The sequence below is a fragment of the Bubalus kerabau genome, chromosome 3 (genome assembly GCF_029407905.1).
Source record: "Bubalus kerabau isolate K-KA32 ecotype Philippines breed swamp buffalo chromosome 3, PCC_UOA_SB_1v2, whole genome shotgun sequence".
Taxonomy (NCBI): Eukaryota; Metazoa; Chordata; class Mammalia; order Artiodactyla; family Bovidae; genus Bubalus; species Bubalus kerabau.
In genome coordinates this window covers 173,789,782-173,812,325 of record NC_073626.1, presented here as the reverse complement: position 1 = coordinate 173,812,325, position 22,544 = coordinate 173,789,782, and the positions used below count along the sequence as shown (strand labels likewise).

Genomic DNA, 22,544 nt, shown 5'->3' with positions numbered 1-22,544 from the left:
GGACCAGTCTGGCCACCACATACAGAATTATCCCTTGAGGAAATCTGCTTATGTGATTTAACTTTGAAGAAGAAGTAGGAAAAAAACAAAAAGGAAACCTGGCCACAGGCTGTAAAGTGCACATGTATTCACAATAACATAAGAGCAAGGAGCTTATCTTCATTGTGGTCGACCTTCTCAAGCTAAGACCTGTCCAAAGCTTTGAGAATGTTACAAGAACAAGAGGCTTTCCAGCTTCACTGGGTAAGTCTCCAATCATGGAAAAAACATATCTTTGCTTTCCCACTAGTACTTTTTTCCTTAATTTGCAGACAGGTAAGCTCAGGTACCAAACAAAAAGCCATTTTTCAACAGTGAAGTGAGGTGTTTGTTGCTCAGTTGTGACCGACTCTACGACTCCATGATGGTAGCCTGCCAGGCTCCTCTGTCCATAGGATTCTCCAGGGAAGATTGCTGGAGTGGGTAGCCATTTCCTTCTCCAGGGGCTCTTCCCAACCCAGGGATCAAAACCGTGTCTCCTGCATTGCAGGCAGATTCTATTACAATCTGAGGCACCAAGGAAGCCCTATGGTTTGTGTTTGTTTTTCAACAAGCGGGGCCCAAAAGGATCTCTTTGGGGTTACACAGTCACTGATGGGCCAAATGCTACTTTCAAAATTAACTGTTAAGATCTGGTTTTAGAAGAATTACTCTAAAATCATCTTGATTGGTGGCTTACGCTGGGTTTGGATACTTAGGCCAATGGTGAGTCTTCTGTTGGTAGAATAACATTTTTTAACCAAGGGCTAGAAATATAATTTTCATATTGTTTTATTTGAATCATTTTAAAAGCTGTCATTTTTCCTCCACTTTGATAGAAGCATAAAAAATTAGTTCAATGTAAGCTGGTACTGCCATATAACCTCACAGTTTATGCCACTGCAAAAATTCTTCTGAAAATTACCCTGGGCAGAGATTTTTGTATACAAAGTATCAGCCAAGAACAAATTTTTATAGTTGACTTCTAAACCCTTTAAAATTGCATTTTATAATGGAAATACTGAGAGATGCTTTACCCTCAAAGCACTATTTAATATTTCTAGCTTTTCCAAAATACAGTACTATGAACTCAGGATCAGAGATGTAAAAAAGAAGAAACCCTAAGTTATAAAGCTGTCTTTTTAAAAACAGCCACAAATAAAAATGTTTTCTGGATCAAACATGTTTACATGCATTTACTTGCAACACCTGTTACATTAATTTTCTTTTTCTTTCTTTTTTTTTTTTTTTGTTACATTAATTTTCAAGAGCTTTCTTCAACCATTTAGGCAGTATTTCAATCTGTGGGCATTTTACCCCAAAGATCCTTTGTAAGCAATAACTGACTTCAACCTGGCTTTCTACTCATTCAACTATATAGAGTCCAGTTCCTGTTTTCCACACTTAGGAAAAGTAAGGGTATTATCTAATTTCATCCTGATTCAAGGAAAAGGAAGGCTATAAACCAGCATGAGTCTTAGAAAACTTGGAACAGTAGGAAGCAATTTCTGGGAAGTGAGTACCCAAAACAATGAAAATCAATGACAAGGACATCCCAGGGCATAGCATTAACACAGGCATAGTAGACATTTATGGCTAAATGAATTTCTCGGCTGCATCTCCCTACAATCTTCAATATCAGCTTATATTTCTAATTAGAACCAGAGAAATCTACCCACTCTCAGCATCCTCCATCCTGACCCAAACTGATGCATGACATGGCAACCAAACAGCATGCACCAATACCCTCTGGATTGCAGAACGGCTGTGATATTCAAGAAACAGTCACAGAAGTACAGCCCTCAAGAGCTAAGGTCCCGGATTTGCTTAACTTGAAACATGTCACATTACTTCTAACTGGAAACATATCCTAGCTTCCTCACCTTTAAAATAATGAAGTTATACTAACAAAATGAAAATAAAAAATCATTTGACCATCTCAATAGATGGAGAAAAAAGCATTTGACAAAATTCAACATCCATTTATTATTAAAAAAAGAAGAAGACAAATCTCAACAGAGTGAGTGTACAGGGAGCTTGCTGGGATCGTATGGAATCTATACATCAGTTTGGAAAGAATATTTTTACTACATCAAACCTTTCAGTTCATGAACATTTAGCTAAGGCATCTTTAACTTCTCTTGATAACATCATGGCATTTTTCATGTTGAAGTAAGTCTTACAAATCTTTCATTATATCTACCCTAAGGCATTCCTTTTTATATGCTAACATAAAGGGTATCATTTTTTAATGATTATTGGTTTGTTATAGGTATTCAGGGATACAAATAATTTTTGTAGGCTGACTTTGCATGTAGCAGCCTTAACTGTTTTGGATTTTTTCATGTATAAAATCAAGCAGTCTAAAAATAACGACCACTGGTTTCCTTTCCCAATCCTTATACCTTTTTCCTAGGCTTTATAGCATTGACTATGATTTCTGGTACAATGTGGAAAAGAAGTTGTGATAATGAGCATTTTTGTTTTATACCCTAGACTATCAGAAGGAGACCTTTCAGAGTTTCATTATTAATTATGATGTTTTATAGCTGTTTTTGGTTAAAAGTTTTTATCACATTAAAGGAGTTTCTTCTATTACTAGTTTGCTATGAACTTCTATAAAAAGATGAGTACTGGGAGTTCCCTGGTGGCCTAATGGTTAGGATTCTAGGCTTTCAGTGCCATGGCCCAGGTTCAGTCCCTGGCTGGGGAACTGAGATCCCACAAGATCTCAAGAACTAAGATCTCACAAAATTTTTTTTGCCATAGTAGAGCCAAAGAATTGATGCTTTTGAACTGTGGTGTTGGAGAAGACTCTTGAGAGTCCCTTGGACTACAAGGAGATCCAACCAGTCCATTCTAAAGGAGATCAGTCCTTAGTGTTCATTGGAAGGACTGATGCTAAAGCTGAAACTCCAATACTTTGGCCACCTCATGAGAAGAGTTGACTCATTGGAAAAGACTCTGATGCTGGGAGGGATTGGGGACAGGAGAAGGGGACGACAGAGGATGAGATGGCTGGATGGCATCACTGACTCGATGGACATGAGTTTGAGTAAACTCCGGGATTTGGTAATGGACAGGGAGGCCTGGCGTGCTGCGATTCATGGGGTCACAAAGAGTCGGACACGACTGAGTGACTGAACTGACTGATAGCCCCCAAAAAGGAGTTGGGAGGGGTACTAAATTTTACCAAACACTTTTCTGCAAAAACTGAGGTAAATCATATGATTTTTCCTTTTCTTCTATTAATGTGGTTAATTTTATCGAGTTTTTCCCCCTATTTTTAACCACTTTATTGAGATGATGAATGACATACAGAAAGCTCTACATATTTAGTGTATGTAACTCAGTAAGTTTGGGGATAAGTTTACATCCAGTAAAACGATGACCACAATTATGAAGACCATAGATGTATCTATCACCTCCCAAGTTTTTTCCCACTCACTTTAATTTTATTTTTGTGGTAAAAATACTTAAGATCAACCCTCTTAGCAAATTTTAAGCTATAGAGCAAGTCTCCAGAATTTATCTTGCATAACTATAACTCTGTATTCTTGGCCCATCACCTCCCCTATTAATTGAGTTCTGAATAGTAAACCAACCTTGCATTCCTGGAATAAACCCCACTTGGTCCTAATATGTTATCCCTTTTATATATCTATGGATTCAATTTCCTGTTGTTTTAATATTTCTATCTCTGTTAATGAGAGAGATTTTCCTATAATTTTCTTACATTGGACTGTCTTTGTCATTTTTTAATATCAAGGATATGTTGGCCTCATAAAACATTTTTCTATTCCCCTGAAAATTTTTTTAAGATTGATGCTATTTAGATGAATGGATAAGAAAGCTGTGGTACATATACACAATGGAGTATTATTCAGCCATTAAAAAGAATACATTTGAATCAGTTCTAATGAGGTGGATGAAACTGGAGCCTATTATACAGAGTGAAGTAAGCCAGAAAGAAAAACACCAATGCAGTATACTAACGCATATATATGGAATTTAGAAAGATGGTAACAATAACCCTGTGTATGAGACAGCAAAAGAGACACTGATGTATAGAACAGTCTTTTGGACTCTGTGGGAGAGGGAGAGGGTGGGAAGATTTGGGAGAATGGCATTGAAACATGTAAAATATCATGTATGAAACGAGTTGCCAGTCCAGGTTCGATGCACGATACTGGATGCTTGGGGCTGGTGCACTGGGACGACCCGGAGGGATGGAATGGGGAGGGAGGAGGGAGGAGGGTTCAGGATGGGGAACACATGTATACCTGTGGCGGATTCATTTTGATATTTGGCAAAACTAATACAGTTATGTAAAGTTTAAAAATAAAATAAAATTAAAAAAAAAAAAAAAAGATTGATGCTATTTTTCATCCTTTAATATTTGGAAGCATTTATCAGTAAAGCTATTTGACCCTGGAATTTACCTTGTTAAAAAAATGAATTAAAGATTCAATTTTTTGCTAGATATAAAACTATTTAGATTTTCTATTTTTCTTCTGAACATTTTGTTGGACATTTCAAGAAATCTATTACATCAAAATTTTTCTTTTACTTTTGAAAAATACTTTTCCTGAGTACAGATATCTAGGTTCACAATTATATCCTTTCTGTACTTTAAAAGATACCATTCTATCAGCCTCTGGATTTCATCAGTTTCATTTGAAAAGTCAGTGTTTATTTCCCCTGTTGTTCCTTTGAAGGTATCTTATTTTCCTATCTCCTTTCAAGAATTTTCCCTTTGGCTTTGGTAAGTTTTATTATAGTGTGCCTACATATGATTTGCTTTGTATTAAATCCTGTTTGGGCTTCTTCAAGTCTCTCAAATCTGGGCCTGATGTCTTTTATAAGTTTTGGAAAATTCTTGGCCATTATTCCTTAATATACTGTTTGAGTCTCATTCTCTCTCTCCTTTCCTCCTTGTGCAGGCTTCAGAAACAGGAGAGCAGGCCTCTGACCTGCCTGGCACTGCCTAGATTATGTGCCTGCCCGTGAGCACACCAATTGTTACCAGCAAGTTAAGCAGTACTTCAGATGAGACAAGGAGTGGGTCTTAGAATTTCTTGAGCCCCTGGAGGTCTAGCTAAGCCCTCAGGGTCTAAGAAGTCTTATGACTCACAAGGTGAAACAAACAGCATTGTAAAAGTTAAAGTAAAACCAGAGATGTATTTCTGCACACAAACTGATGATGATGATATCAGTTTGCAGCCTGGGATTGTAAGCAGAAGCCCCCAAAACTGCAATTTGAAGTCTCACCAGTCGGGTGGATGCACTGCCCAGGACCCTTTTCCAACTGGGACTCCAGACTGCTGTTAACGTGAGACTTCCCAGCACTGTTCAAGTCTAGATATAGTTGTCACCCCAATTTGGTGATATATATGCTTTTACATCTCCCTATTATTTTTACCTCTTTTCTCTTAATGACTGTATATTGCAATTAAGTCAAATAATCTATAAAAATTGAAACTGTTTATTTGTATGTAACGAGTGGTTTCTTTTGTTAATGAATCCTTTGAACTTAAAAGTAAAACTTTAGACAAAACAAATGCATACAGACATAAGTGCACATTCTGTTTCTCAACTCACATTAGGGATTCAAGATGATGGCCTAAAGAACAAGGAAGTAGGAAGGGAGCTATTTCTTTTCCCAATGCAGCTTCTCAGAAACAAAAGCTATCAGTGGAAGGCTGCAAGGCAAAATGGAAGAAAGGAAAATAAAATGAAAGGTGATTCATTTTTAATCAGTTTTACACCTCATAAAATGTGCCAAATAACCCTAAAATGAATGAGTTTAGGAAAGTCATTTATTAATTCTAAGACAAAAATCATACTATAACTATATAATACCAGTATTGGTTTTTCTTTTTCCAAATGAACTCAGCTAAAGAGAACTTATTTTCTGATGAAAGAACAGAATTTTCCTTTGAATTAGAAACAGTTAAAAAGCACCTCTCATTTTTGCATTTGTTAAAGTAGTTTCCAAATGTTAGGAAATCTAGTTAAATCTCCTTAGGGTTCATAAACAAAGAAACAAAAAGAGGTTTGGAAAAAAAGCCTCCCTGGATCCATTCAGGCCTAACAGATGATATAAGCTTTCTGCATGTTCCATGAGGGCAGCACACTGTTATATTCAATGACATATCTATTCCTTTATCTGGTGCACCACAGACGTCCAGAATAGTATTTGCTCAATGAATCATCACACCAATGAATTAAGAATAAAGGAGACACTAACACATATGTAAGTATCTGCCTGCTTATTATAAAAAACACATCTTTAAGCTACTTTTAAAATAATTTAAAATAATTTAATAATAAAACTGATACCAACCTATTTTCTAAGTTTTTTCAGCCTTAACAGAAATACTTTGAAGATGGAAGTATGAACAAAAACCTAAATTCAAGAATTTTCTGATTTAGGGACTGACTTTTCATCTGTTGCCACACATTGCCCCTTCATGAATTAAATCATCACCATATAATTGGAATCATTCATAATAAGCAACATAGATAAAAACCAAAAGAAAACATCAAATACTATTGGAATGTGAACTAAAATAATACAAAGGCTCCATAATAAGGATAAAAAAATCTGAAGATTTTTCAATTCAATAAAACAGCAACCTTGGGTAACAACTGTGGAAAGGAAACATTCCCAGCAGCAAAAACCTGTGAACCCAGTCTTGAAAGATGAGTTGGGGAGAGAGGGAGAGATACAAGCAGAGAACTAACTTCAAGCAAAGGAAACAATGTGTGTGAAAAGAAAATGCAGGCATGCAGCTGCATGATACTTACTTAAAGACCTCCAGTCTACCATGTCTAAAGTCTAAGGGTACACTTAAGGCTGCCCAAGACGGCAGAGGGCAGGTCATGAACGGCTTTCATGTCAAAGGAGTAAGAATGTAATTGGAACAAAGGGCTGGATGACTCCAGTCTGAGCTAATATTAACTGAGAAGTAGGTGAGCTGCAGCATCTGGGCCTTGGGGAGAAAAAGACTATCCTGGAACAATTTATTCTACAACCATACTTATTTAACTCTTCAAACCAAAGGAAGGTAAGATGAAAATAAATAAAAAATCATCTGTAGTGAAAAAACATTATAGAAAACATTTACAATCAACACAGTCCATCTTGGATATTCAGAGGGTATAAATCACATCCAGCTCCCATATTCAAACACCCAGCAAACCTGACTTGATCCAGTGCTGTTTTCTCCTACAATTAAACTTCATTCTTAAGAAAACAAATTTTTGCTTTGTAAGACTACTAAATTTAGTGAATTCACCCTGTGCTTTTTAGTTACAAAATTTTACATCAAAAGAAACAAAATCAGTCATTTTTCTCATGTTGTTTGGAAACACTAAAATTGTTCAAGTATTTATCCTGTACCTACTGTACATCTGTTACTGGGAAACTAGATACAAGAGAAAGAAATGAAAGAACTTTTTAAAGCACTTACTTCCCAGACACTACTTTAGGTGACTGTAGCTCATTAATCCTTACCAAAAAACTGAAGTATAAATCATAGTTATAAATGAGGGCTCTGAACCTCAGGGTCAATAAGCAAAGGGCCTAGAATGCAAGGCTTCCCAGGTGCACAGTGGTAAAGAGCCACCCGCCATGCAGGAGACTCGGGGTCAATCCCTGGCTCAGAAGATCCCCTGGAGGAGGAAAGAGCAACCCACTCTAGTATTCCCAGGTGGCTCGGGGTGAAGAATCTGCCCGCAATGCGGGGGACAAAGGAGACTAGGGCTTGATTCGCCTGGAGGAAGCAATGGCAACCCACTCCAGTATTCTTGCCTAGAAAATCCCATGGACAGAGGAGCTTGACAGGCTACATCCATGGGGTCGCAAAGAGTCAGACACAACTCAGCACATATGCACTAGAATGCAGGTCCCAGTCTAACTCAAAAAGCTCATGTTCTTCCCAAGATGCCACGAATATAAACATAAATAGGACACAATGCTTGCCCCACCAGATTAGACCTGGGAGGAATGAATATCTTATATTCATTCAAACATATAGTCCCTTTGCCTAAAAGATTCTCTTCTTGCCTGAATTTTCTTTTGGCAAACCCTCCTTTTAAACTAAAATTCAAATGTCATTTGTTCTAAGAAATTTTAACCAATTTCCTTAGGCAGAACTGTCCCCTCCTCTCCTCTCAACTCCAAAAACAAGGGAGAAGGGCGCTACAGAAAACTCACTGGCATAAAAACAACTCAAGATGCAAACTGAAGTCTTTTTTCAATAAACTAGTAGACTTTTTCTAACTACAGCTACAAGAATAATCTCTCTATCCTTCATTTGCTAGAGCTAACTGAGGAAACAGCAGGGCGTAAGGGGAAGTCCAAAGTCTAATTCTGCTAAAACATGGCAAACATTACTTCAAATTTCTGAAGCCTCAACAAGTTACACTGAATTTGTGACTCTCCTATAATAGTGTCATATATCTCTTCCTCCCTCCTCTATAGTGCCAAAGTAATTTAAAAACAAAAACCAAAGAGTTAATTCTCTTATCATCCACCTCAGTGCTTCACTAAATAAAATGTTCACACAAATCACTCGGGAATCTTTTCCCAAGTGGGTCTTGGGGCAGAGCCCGAGACTCTGTAATGTTGCTGGTACACATCCCACACTCTGAGTTGCAAAGATCCACATCACTCCAAAAGGAATACCACACCCAAAACTGAGTATATACTGAAGAGGAGAGATAGAAGACCCCAAAACAATGCACCCAGACTGCCAAGAACCAAACTCTGTACTGTCAAAAGACAACCCGACCTTATCTCAAAGTATCTGAGACTACAATGTTTATGGGCTGACGACTCCATCATAGTGTATTACAAAACTCATTCTACCAGCAGTTCCAGGAAAAGAAATAACCATGCATCAAGAATTGCCACAGTACCCAGCTCATCTTAATGCTCACAGATCAGGGTCTTAGAGTCTACAACCAGCCTTGGCCAGCGCCCAGCGAGGAGGAGCCCACAAGGGTGACAAGGACTTATCTCCAGGCACTACTTTTCCCCTCCCGGCCTCCATTCCAGCTAATAAACAATTTTTAGGATTTAGAGCAGGCTAGACTCTCCTTTCGGAGAAGGCAATGGCAACCCACTCCAGTACTTTTGCCTGGAAAATCCCATGGATGGAGGAGCCTGGTGGGCTGCAGTCCATGGGGGTCGCTAAGAGTCAGCTCGACTGAGCAGCTTCACTTTCACTTTTCACTTTCATGCATTGGAGAAGGAAACGGCAACCCACTCCAGTGTTCTTGCCTGGAGAATCCCAGGAACAGCGGAGCCTGGTGGGCTGCCGTCTATGGGGTCACACAGAGTCGGACACAACTGAAGCAACTTAGCAGCAGCAGCAGGCTCTCCTTTCCATCCAATCTCTCTTCCTTATTCTTCACGGAGTTAAAACTTACTTTCCATTCAGACCTCATGTCCCCCAGAAAGCATTCCCAGACCCTCTGCAGCCTAACAGGATACCCCTATCGTGTAGGCCCACCACACTCCAGGATTAACTATATACTGCCCTCAGCACTCAATGCTGCTCTACTAGACTGACCTTCTCAACCCAGGTTTCTCAAGAAAATTAAACCCATATACACTGAGGCATCCATTACACATAATGAGCTACCTTCTCTACTTTGAATTTAGAATGGCACTATTTAAGTAACATCTTTGGGAGAAGTGAGAAAATTCAAGTCATTTTCCATGGTCTGTGGTTTAGATGCAGAAACAGATCCCACCGATCTCATTCTATATTGCATTTCTAAGGCACAGCATGATGCCTGACTCACAGTAAGCATGCAGCAAAGAGGTAATAGAGGAGTTGCATGAGTGGACAAGCACTACCCTGACCCTGCTGACAGTCTGTATTTTAAACTGTTTATCTCCACCATTCATTCTATATTCCAACCTGCTAGAAATCTTGGTTCCTGACCATGAGCTCACTTCCCATTTGAAGCCTTATACTCATCCCTTAACTGATCTTTGTCAAATGCTTCAAGCACTGACCTTGAGCTGATCTACTATAGGCCTCCTCTAACCGTGCCACTGACAATTTTTCCTGCAACACAAATAGGCCTCGTTTGGTACTTTACACGGACTGAGTGGAAAATTGCTTATCTTCTCTCTGATCACTTCAAGCACAGATGCATACTACCTACTGCTCAAGTAAATGGCAAACAGACCTGAAGCGTAAGGGTAGAGCCCAGGGACACTGGATGAGAAACTGAATGAAGCTGGAATAAGCAGCAGTAAGGAAACAAAGTTAAGGTTAATTTTGCCACTATAATGTTCACATATATTGTTCAAGAGAAAACTATAAGGAAAACAAATCAAAACAAAACACAGAATCCAAGCAAGCTAATCTCCAAGAACTCACAGAGATAGAGACTCTTAACATTTTCTTTTTTTAAAAACTTCTTTATTTTTTATTGGGGTACAGCCGATTAACAATATTGTGATAGTTTCAGGTGAACAGTGAAGGGACTCAGCCATACACGAATCCATTCCTCCCCATAGACTCTAACATTTTCCGATTCAAAATCAAAAGATTCAAGAACTAAAAGCTTGAAATACTGAGATGGAGTCAAAACAGGAAAACTCTTCCCAGCATAGCTGTCACTCTATTTAAGAGGAGAAACAGGAGTCTGTGTGAAGGCTCCTACAGTTTCTTGGTCAGTTGGGCAGGAGCAAAGTCCTTCATGAGGTCTAATGCACCCCTAGAACGAGGATCAGCAAACCACCGCTGACCGGCCACATCCAGCTGCTTTTGGAAATGAAGTTTTTCTGGAACATAGCTGCTTTTGTGCTACAATGGCAGAGTTGAGAAGTTGTAGCAGAACCATGTGGCCCACAATGCCTCAAACATTTTACTATCTTGTCTTTTTTAGAAGTTTGCCAATTCCTACCCTAGAAGATGCCTATGTCCCCCAAACTACCATAGGGACATCAACTGGGCACAGGGCATTTGCTTCTAAACCTGATCTGGTTTTCTTCACAGCATGTCCCTGTCCTACCCTTGGTTCTGTGCTCTGCATTATCAATTCATTCTCTTACCAGCCAGTCCCAACTTCTTTTAGCATTAAATCTAGTTCATTCTCTGTACACTGTTCTCAAATCTGAACTTTTAATCTGTCATGATTTGACTGACTAAATTTTAAGTAATTTGGTATATTTCAGAAATCTTTCATTAAAAATAGACAGCTTGGGCAAGATTTTCTATCTCAAGCTCTGCCTCTAGGAAATCTGACTTAAGATATTACATTTAAGTCAAGTTTTTCTTTCTCATATGAAAACAAAGGTAACCATCATCTTTGTGTCTCTTTCCTTGAATTACTGCCCTTTCTCAGCCTTCTTTGTGCTGTCCTTCACTCTTTGTGACTTGGTTTCTGCCTTTTCTTTTCTTCCCTGAAACTGCTCTGATCTGTGCCACAGATGGCTCCATACTAGCCAAATCTAACTTCTCATTAAAATTTCTCACTGGGTCTATCAGCAACAGGGCACTGTGGACTACTTCTCCTCATTCAAATGTCCCTTGTTTAGGCTCCCAGCCTAACATTCTCTCCTGGTTTTCCTCCTTCCTCTCTGGACACCATTTCTCAGTCTCCTATATTGGATCTTTCTTCCTCTCCACGGCCATGAAGTGCTGGTGTTCCTCTGACTCCATTCTCGGTGGCCTTATCTCTCCATAAATCAACCCCAGGAAATTTATTCAAGTGTCATTGAGGTTACCCAAATCTCTACCTCTAGCCAAGATCTCACCTGTGAACTCCACATTCTAATATCCAACTGTCTCCTAGCTCTACATACGTATGCGTCCCCAGGCCTCACAAACTCACCATATCCAAACAAACCCATCATTTGTCCCTGCTCCCCTTCCTAACTTAGCACATGGTGCCATCATCCTCTGAATTACCCAAGCCTGAAAAGTCGGAGTCATCCTAGCTTCTTCCTTCTCTCTTGCCTACTACATCCAATTGCCATGTTCTATCTTACTAAACAGGCTTAAATTCATCTCCTTACAACCCTCATGGCCACTGTGACTCTTACCATCTCGCACTGAGACTCTTAAATATTAATAACTTTGTTATCAATCTCCCACCAATTTTACTCCTTTCCTTTAAATCCTCCACCCTACCACCAAAATGATATTCTACTATTCAAATCTGACTGCATCACCTCTCCTCAAAATCCTTGAATGGCTCCCCAATACCTACAGGGTAACAGCAGAACTCTTTTACACAGTATGTAGACATTTCATGATGTGGCTCTCCTGACCTGCCATTTACCAGCCCAGCCTCATCTCCTGCCACTTTATATCTCCATCTTGCATTTTAAGCTCTAAAATACTAAAATAGTAGGTGTTTCCAAATCTACCACATTCCTCTCCTAGTTGCCTAAATTCATAAAACAATTATGTCTATGTCCTAAATCATGACTAGCTTCTATAAAAGGTAGGGTAATATATGCCTATTGAAAAATTGTTCAAAAATGAAAATTTTAACAAAATGTAAATGAAAAATGTACATTTTTAACAGTAGCAGTAGGAAGCAATAAGATCAAAATACTACTAATAATGATAAACTCTTTATGTGTGTGTGTGTATGTGTGTCAGTCACTCAGTCGTGTCCAGCTCTTTGCGACCCCATGACCTGCAGTCCACCAGGCTTCTCTGTCCATGGAATTCTCCAGGCAAGAATTCTGGAGTGGGTTGCCATTCCCTTCTCCCAGAGATCTTCCCAGCCCAGGGACTGAACCGGGGTCTCCCATATTGTGGGCAGGTTCTTTACCATCTGAGCCACCAGGAAGCCCTTTATGGTTTATAAATATTACCAAATAAATGCCTTAAATTTTCCTTGCCTTTCATTACAAAAATTACATCATTAGCTTAATTCAAAGATTAATAAGTTTACTTTGTACTACACATTGTACTTTCAGGCAAGAATTACATAATTAAGGGTGATCTTAAAGCCCATCTAGATCATTTTCAGGTATTTCTGAATTCTTTTTTCATTAGTGGGGATGAATTTATAGTAAGTGATGTAGAAATTTTTGCCCGATCTCCCTAATGACCAGTGGCATACGTTTTTCAGATGGTTAGCCAGGAATGCCAAGTATAATGAATCTAATTAATCCAGCATGACAGTTATCAGTGCAGTTCACCAGATCACCCCAAATTGCAAACACTTTGGAGAACTGTACTTTTTGGCCCTCTTGTGGTTGAGCAGGGTCAGATGACTCATTTTGGCCAATGAGCTGTGAATAGAACTGACCAGCTGCTTCCATATTTTAAATATGGCCCCTCCGAGGCTCTGTTTCTTTCTGCCACAGAAAAGAGGACTCCTCCTGACGGCAGTTGTTTCATTCAGCCTGGACTCTGGAGTGATGATCAGGCAAAACACAACCCTAGATGACAGTGATGGGCAAAGGGCATGAGTAAGAAATAAACCACATCATTGCGTAATCTTGCCTACCATCCAATTATCCAGCAATTTCCTCAAAGGAATGTATACTGAAATACTAACATTTTATGTCAACACTTTGTAGGAGCATTTTATGTCTGCTATGAGTAAATGTTATCACTGGTAAATTCAAGAGCTAGGAATAGTAAACTTGAGTCATTACATGATCTTGGCCAAATTATAACTCTCAGTCCTCGTTTCAAAGAAGAATAATAATATCTGACATTTCTTGTGCATTTATAATGTGCCGATATTGCTTTAAGTACTTTATCTATATTAACTCATTCCTTACAATGAATGTGAATTCACCAAACCATCTCTATGGATCTAAGGAGGAATGAATTAGTTTTCTAGCAAATAATCCTAAAATATTAATTGGGAGTTCCCCAGCACAAATAAGCAACTCTATCCTTAAATGATACATTCCTTATTTTAGACATTTCAATTTGAATTATAGAGATGTGAAGGCATGTTTAAAGCAGGCAAGAACCTGAAGTATTTGATCCGAGAGCTGGCAATAAAGAAGAAGAAAAGAAGATTGTTAAAAATAGGTTTGTGTATATAACAATTTGGGGGAAATCTGATCATGGTAGTAGATATACCTTACCTACCATACTGTTATGGGTGGAGGCTCTGGAGACCTTGCCCTTCAAGATGAAATACCTTCCAAGTCTTTTTTGGGCCTGCCACACTAGCCAAGAAACCAAACAGTTCTAAGAAATCCTAATTCCACTGGAATTGAGAACAATCCAAAATGATAGTGGTTATATAAGAGATTGGATTAAATATAATCTAGTATGATGGGTGCATATTTAAAGAAGAACTTGGAAGACAAAACTTTAAAACAATCACTTGAAGGAAAAGTTAGTTGTCAAAGGAAACGATTTACTGTACTAGACCAATTTCATGTGACCATAAGAAGATTTGGAACAGCCATTGAAAATTAGGGATTAAATGTGCACTTTGATTTTTTTGTTTGTTTGTTTAATGTAGAACAAGAGTAGTTATTCCTATCAGCACTTCCTTTATTCTTTCAAGCTCAAGTTCTTTCTGTGCCAGTCTCTTCCAAAATACCCATCCATATTTCTATTATTTCCTTGTTGAAGTATGAGTATTCTGAATAAAAATAAGTTTTCTTTCTTATTTCAACTGTACAAAAGATGTGTTAGAAAACATCAAATAATTGTCCCTGTTTTTCCATCCTTAATTCATGTATAAACTTTGCTCTGTTGTAAACTAAGTAAAATAATCCTGTCCCAAGAGAAATTTAGACTTGGCTAACAAAGTGCTTGGTTGATTTATTCTCACCCTACCTTCTCAGTACAATACAGGTATTCAACAAATACCCAGGTGATAAATGAATAACATTATAGTTTTCCAGGGGGCATCAATATACCAAATCTATTCCAGTCTATCTTACTATATTTTAAATATTCAGACAAAGGAATAAAGAAGCTAAGTTTCAATGAGAAGAAATTTCACTTGAAATCCACCCCTGACTCATCAGCCAGTCAACTCTTGTATCAGTTTCACCTAATTTAACTGTAATATGCTCTTATCAGCCTCCTTTACTCTGATTTTCTCTGGGTCACTCACTATGGCTGCATCAACTAATCTGCTCACCCTAGTTCCCAATCAAGCAAAGAAGTTAATATTTAAACAACTCTGGCTCCTCCTATAGAGGACTTAGCTTGAACCCAACTCCCAGATCCAAGATACTGCAGCTGAATTCTGGGCTCCCAAATCTCCTTTGGTACAGTCAAAAAAGGCCCAGAATTCTGGTTTTCAAGGTTGGTCTTCTGCGTTGGTTCTTGTTCCCAGTATTGCTCTAACCAATTCTCCTAGCTTAGGGATTATACACTATCCTTGACTCCCAGCCTAGTGGCTGCATCTACCAGTCTTCTTGTAATAAGATGGTCCCACATGTCTGGAATTAGAACCCTGTCCCAAAGTCCCAGAAGGATGTACTCCCTACAAGACAAATGCCTACCTGCTTTCGGAATACCTGTGTCACATGCCCCATGAATTTGAGACTTGGTGCCAAGAGCCAGAATGGCATCGGGGTCTGCAACCTCTTTGATTCTATTCTTGTCCAGCGGGTTGTATCTCTTGGTTTGACTTTATAACTGGGTGAGCGTTCTCAGTTTCTTATCTACTATGTAGGGCAGATGTCTAGTAAGATACGTTCCTAACACCTGCCTTCATAATGCCCTGGGCAGATATCATATCTCTCTAGTTTCAGAATACAACCACTCAATTCACTCAAATTCTAATTAACTATTTCTAAATTCTTTATCATATAAGAATAATACTAGGCCTTTGGGTATCTCAAATGATAAAGTCAATTCTTTACCCATGATGGTAACTCAGGACATTGCCTTATGCTAAAGTATGTATTATTGTTTTCTGGATTTATGTTGATTTTTATGATACCTAACAGTATCATACCTAGATCAAATAACTCTCTCCTTTGTATCTACGGAATAACAAATAGCAATGGAATCATGAATTGATGTGACTCAATCCCAACTCTGTCAGTCCCTGGTTATACGTTACCTAAATTAGTAAGATGTTTAAGCAAAACCTCAGGTTTCCCATTTATGAAACGAGATAGACAAAGAGCAGACTCAAGAATGGTGTGAGGCACTAAACACATTCCTGGTACACAGTAAATACTAAAAAGTTAGCAAGCAGCAGCAGCCACAGAGTTTATATAAACTTATTTGCAATGCACTGTATTAGATTATTAAGAGAAGTAAAATAAAAGGATTAATTTATTAGAGTTTAAAAAGGATGAAGGGCAAGGTTGTTTATGATTATGGAAGATGAACTTGATGGGGAAAAGGAAAGGAAATGGAAGAGGCAAAGATCAAATAAATGGCAATCAGAAGAGTTTACAGAGCAAAGAGCAGGATTCTGTGAGCTTCAGTAAAAGGGGGTCAAGGACATTAGTCTTCCTGGAGGGGGGGAATCTTGATAACAGTTAGGAATTCCCTGCTCTTCCCAGTGTCTAAGAGAGCTGATTGAAAGGCTGCAGCACTTAGCCAACTGCATGGCAGGAAGACAGAGCCTTACTTCATGTGTTCCTCCCTGGAAGTGGAAATTTTCACAGCCCTCTGCTAACAAATTAATTCTCAGCCCAAGTCATTCTCATTCCACGCCCCCTCCCCCAGAGAAAAAAAGCCAAACCTCTCTCCTTCTCCATGACCATCTTTCAAACCATAGTTCAAATGAAACCTCCTCTATGAAATCTTCCCCATTTATCTCAAGAGTTTAGTGCTCCCACAACAACATGTATTTCTCCATCATACAAACTGTACTACAATTGTTTCCATCCCTTTTCCAACCAGCCTATGAGCATCTTAAGAGCAAAGCACGTGACCTGTTCGAGTGTGTACCTCCAGCATCTAGCACAGGGCAGGATGTGTGGAGGGTGAGAAGCCATCAAGTACCCTGCACTGTTCCAGGCAGAATCATCAAGATCAATGGTTCTAACCATTTGGGGATATGACCATCCACCTTAAAAACCTGAGGAAAGCTACAGACCCTCAGCCTATAAGAATCCATACACACACTCGCACTTAAAAAAAAAAAAAAGGGCAAAAAAACAACAAAAGCAAACATAAGGAAAGGAACAAGCAATAAGCTAAGTCAAGAGATATGTAGTCTACCTTTGGTTCCCAAAACTCCAAGTTCTCAAACAAGTCACTAAACTTGTCAGTTGACAAAGTGAAGAAACTATCCTTTGCCTCAACTATCCTTCACCAGATTTCTGTAATAAAAAATACAGATACATACTAAAAGCATGGAGGAATTCTAAAATTAATATTGTTATATAAGAGCAAATTATTTCTTATTACTGCTCCACAGCTTGATACTTTCACAGCTATCTATTTTGCCAAAAAACATGCTGTGAAATAAATTGACTATTTACTACTACAGCGAAAAGAACTGTTGTTTACATACCCAAGAGGGGTTTGCACACAAGCATAAAGAAGCAAAGATGAATAATCCAATTAATTCGCATTTGCTCACACCATTGACTACAGATTCCTTTGATAACAATATGCTTTTGTACTAACAAACCTGTAATACAATTGGCCAGTATGCTGTGAGATGTTTATATTCTACATGTCAGGGATTCTTGATGACAGTCTGAATATTCTCTTCTCTCTCATCTGAACCTGTCACCAACGACTGTCACAGGTGGGCTACAGCCAACAGAGCCCCCCTCTTCAGAAGGGGAAGTTGTAAAATGCTTGCACTTAGCGTGTGTGTGCTCAGTCGTTCAGCTGTGTCTGACCCTTTGCAGCCCCAAGGACTGGAGCCTGCCAGGCTTCTCTGTCCCTGGAATTTTCCAAGCAAGAATACTGGAGCAGATTGCCATTTCCTACTCCAGGGGATCTTCCTAACCCAGGAGTCAAACCTGCATCTCTTGCGTCTCCTACACTGGTAGGCAGACAGGGCTGACTTTAATATAAAAAACATTGTCAAGTAGCCGCTGTGAAGACCCTTAGGAACTCCAAAGAAATGGAACAAGTAAGGAACCCTGAGCCATCCTCCACACTTCAAATCTTCTGAAAGCCCAAGAGGGCCTACACACATACCCAGGCAGACAGACCCCCTGTCATTGCCCCGACTCTACTTCAAGCAGCAACTCCAAGGGCAGGGTCGCCCTTGCCAGTCTAGACCTTTCTCTGTATCCATGCCAATCTCTGCTCAAAAGGATATCATTAATAAAGGATCCAGCATCCCAGGGGGAGGTCATGGCCCAGCCATAAGGTGTTAAGGTTCACATTTCTTCCCTCAGCTATCTTTCCTCCAATCAAGTCTCAGATCCTAGGTCCAGAGAGTTCAGCCCCAGCTCCCTAACTTCTTCTTTCTTTTTCCCTCTTGAGTCACATAGTATAACCTTGTTACTCAGTGTCGTTCCAGAACCAGTAGCACCAATGTTGACTGGAGCCTTGCACAATTTGGGGCACCACTTCAGATCTACTGAATTAGAATCTGCATTTTAACAAAATCCCTGGGCTGAATCATTTGCAGCTTATAGACAAGTACTGGCCTATAGGATTGGCCTCAATTCTAATGAGATAGTCTTGCATCCATCTTTCTCTAACAGCTACTCTTAGCTTTGCTCTGCAAACCTCCTTCATGAATACCACTCCTCTCCAGACTCCCCTCTACCCATCTGCCTAGAAAGCATTCCCACACGGGGCAGTGACTGCCGTAATTCTTGATGAGCTGCCTGGCCTACCTTCCAGTAACTCTGAAGGCAGCCTCCAGGGCCAAGAGAGCTCCAAAGTTCCTCTTTCTGTGCTGATTCACAAGTCTTAGGCATTGGTAAGAAAATCATCAGAGGCTTTTCTACAATTAAGCTCTAGCACAATTTCTGGGGTCTCAGCTATACCTAGCACCCAAGATTTAGGGACTTGGCCTACTTTTCTTTTGACTTGAAAGATGCCACAGTCCACTCTAGTCTCTGCAATATTTCTCACTACAAGACTGCTATCAAAGAGATTAAGAGTGGACAACATAAAGGATAAACAAGGAGCACTAGCATTTTAAGAACTGCAGGCTTCCCTGGTGGCTCAGTGGTAAAGAGTCTGCCTGCAAGGCAGGAGATGCAGGTTCGATCCCTGGGTCAGGAAGATTCCCCTGGAGAAAGAAATGGCAACCCACTCCAGTATTTTTGCCTGAAGAATCCCATGGACAGAGGAGCCTGGTGGGCTACAATCCGTGGGGTCCCAAAAGAGTTGGACATGACTTAGCAACTAAACAACAGCAACTGCTAACTGAAAAGCAATTTTTATACTGTGGAAATACAACAGGAGGAACATTACAAATGACAGCTAAACGGATTTCAAAAGATCCTGACTCTGCCCCTCTTCGGACTTGGCTTCCTATGCTTAATCCTGAGAACAGATTTCACTAAACATCTTCCTCCTCCATGCTTAATCCTGAGAACAGATTTCACTAAACATCTTCCTCCTCCATGCTTAAGGGCTAAAGGTATACTGACTTCCTCCATGAAGCTTCCTCTTGCCAGCAAGAGGGCTGAAAAAGTCATCAAGCAAGGTAGATCAAAAAATGCCTCCCCAGATTCAAGCAGGTTATATGGACTATGAACACCTGAGTGTGTTGATACCATTTCACTTAGACCTCTGCCCCTTGCACCCTCAGAATGCAGCAGCCTTTTCTCTAAACCAGGCAGAGGTGGAATTTAATCATCATGGTTCACACTCCACTTTATCAGGAGCAGAGTCCTCTCTCCAGGCTCTTTAGCTGACCTCTAAAGATCCTCCTGCTGACTTCTAAATGTTGGCTTTCCCCAAAACGCAGTATTCAGCTGCCTTCTCTGGCTACACTCTCTAGGTGACCTCATTCACTACATGGCTGATGACTCCCAAATTGACATCTCAAGCTTCAAGCTTCTTCTTGAAGCTCCAGATTCATTTGTCCAAATATCTTATTTCATTCGTTGGTTTCTTCATTTTCAGGATTTTTTTTACATATTTATTGAGGTATAACTGACATTCAATAAACTACATATATTTAAAGTACACAAATTGGTTGGTCTTAACATACACAATTATGAAACTATCCCACCATGAAAATGAACATGCCTATAGCCCCAAGTCTCTTTGGGCCCCCAAGGTAATCCATCTCTCCTGCTCCCACTTCAGGCAACCAATGATTTGCCTTTTGTCACTATAAATTAGTCTGCATTTTCTAGTCATATAAAGGAATCATTGAGCATGTACTGTCTAGCTTCTTTCACCCATCACAACTATTTTGAGATTCACCCATGTTAAATATTACATATATCAATCAATACCATTAGTTTTTTGTTTTGTTTTGTTTTTTTTACCAGCTAAGTCATATTCCATTGAATGGTTATAACAAAATTGGTTGATGTGCTTATGGACATTTGGGTGGTTTCCAATCTGTCTGGGGCTATCACTAAAAAAGCTGCTATGAACTTTCATATATAAATCTTTATATGAACAAATACCTTAATTCTTCTAAGGTAAATATCCAGGAATGGAACAGCTGGGAGACTTCATCTTTCTTGTTCCTTCTCTGGTTTACCTTTACTGTACAGCTGCCTGTTTGCTATAAAGCTGTCTATAGAGCTCTCTAATGACCTCTAGAAATACTTCCTCTGGTTGGACCAGACTGTAATGTACTCTTCCTGTCATCTTAAACCTGGTCAACACTGTGCTAGATGATGCTTTCAAGAAAAGAGGAAATGACCTACATCAATCTATATTCCTAGGACCTGGAGCCAACCCCTAGTTGGCGCTTTCAAGGAATCAAGGAAGGAGACTGTGCACAACTGGCAGCAGCTAGGGATGGGAGTTCCCTGGAGGAGGGCACGGCAGCCCACTCCAGTATTCTCGCCTGCAGAACCCCACGGACAGAGGAGCCTGGCGGGCTACAGTCAAGGGGGTCGCAAAGCATCGGACACAACTGAGCGACTAAGCACATCACAGCAGACGGATGAGAGCTGGGCTGGGGGCAGGGTGGAGGGGTAGATCTGGACTAGCATAATTCACTCTCTGCACTTAACTAAAAACTCCATGAGAGCAACAACAATGTCCACCTTAATCATTACTAATGTCCATGCACCCTACAAATCCCTGACACATAGGTCTTACTCAATTACTATAGCCCCATCAGATAACAAAAAAGAATTTAATTTATGCCTCAACAAAGCTCTGAGATAAGGTAGTACTTTCCACATTCCTGGAAAAATTAATAATAAAAACTTGAGCTGCTACCATGGGCCAAGAATTATTCTAAGATTTTTACATATATTCACATTTAATCCTATGACAAACCTAGGAAGTAGGTATGAAGTAGGTACTATGATTATTCCCAATCTATAGATGAGGCATTTGAAGCACAGAGAGGTTATATAACTCACCCAAGGTTATACAGGCAAGTGGCAAAGATGAGCTGCAAACCCAAGTAGCCTCGCCTAAAAGCCCACTCTATGAATCACTCTGCTTTAATACCTCTCACTGAAGAAGACACCAAAATCTCAGTGGCAATAAACTGAGACAAATAAAATAAAAGATGTGATATAAAGCATACTAGGAAGAAAAATTAATATTTAGATATACGTTACCAGTTTTATACAATTAAAAAGAAACTGCTATGAATCATTCTAGTGCCTGACCCTTATTTAAAACAATAGTCAAAACGAAAGCAAATCTTCTTTTTCAATTGACAGACGTAGATAGAAACTAAAACCCAGAATATTCTCATATTAAAAACATTTTCATCTGCTATCAAATCTCTGTTTTATAAAAATACATAGTCTATTTTTGCCTGCCAAGGGAAGCCCAACCACCAAACCGGACATCACAGAACTAGACATGTACTGCCTGGGTTTACAGGAAAGGCAGCAGGAACGTGTGAAGACGGCCACCATCCCTATGGCTTTGTCTTTCCAGTTCTCCCAGCATTAAATGTTGGATAACAACACATTATCAGGTTTGAATGTCCCCTGCAAGCTTTTCTTCTACCTGAAAAATTACCAGAAATCAAGGCAAAGCATGTGAGAAGGAAGACAGATCACAGGGGAGGGAACAAGGAGAACTCAAATCATTAGGTGTGTGCCCATCCAATGAATCTATGTCCCAAGTGTTCTGTGGCCTGCTTCTGAGACAACGAAGGGCCTGAGGGGTCTGGGACTGCATCAGTTTATGCTGTCTCGCTGACGCACTATGGAATGCAAAAGGCCCTGAGAAGTCTCTAGTTTTAAGAGGAAAACTTAACTCACCTTCCACTGCTCCTCTGGAAGCAGCTTCACAACCACCAGATCCCCATTCAAGGCTCTATTACGAGCAACAACGCCATCAATAAAAATGTCTCGATCACCATCCTAGGTTGGAGAAAGGAATATAAGAGTCAGCTTACCAAGGCTTGGAATCAAAAATAACTCCCTTGGCTTACAAACTGTAGACTCTACAATCTGCCCATTGACTTAACAGGAACACTGGTATTGCTATTTAGCCACAAACAGACCTAGA

The 22,544-nt window shown here is 39.6% G+C and overlaps 1 protein-coding gene across 13 annotated transcripts in view; it reads right to left on the bottom strand.

The window, feature by feature from the left end:
• The window catches only part of DIS3L2 (DIS3 like 3'-5' exoribonuclease 2), a 392,221-nt gene that overhangs the window by 267,752 nt on the left and 101,925 nt on the right, over window positions 1–22,544 (bottom strand). For all 13 annotated transcript variants that reach the window (XR_008712208.1, XR_008712209.1, XM_055573741.1 and 10 more), the window contains one exon: window positions 22,295–22,396. Coding sequence is in view for 11 of the 13 variants with exons in the window: in XM_055573741.1 (XP_055429716.1) it covers window positions 22,295–22,396 (102 nt within the window). In the remaining 2 variants the exon portion in view is untranslated. The remainder of the gene's footprint in view (window positions 1–22,294; window positions 22,397–22,544) is intronic.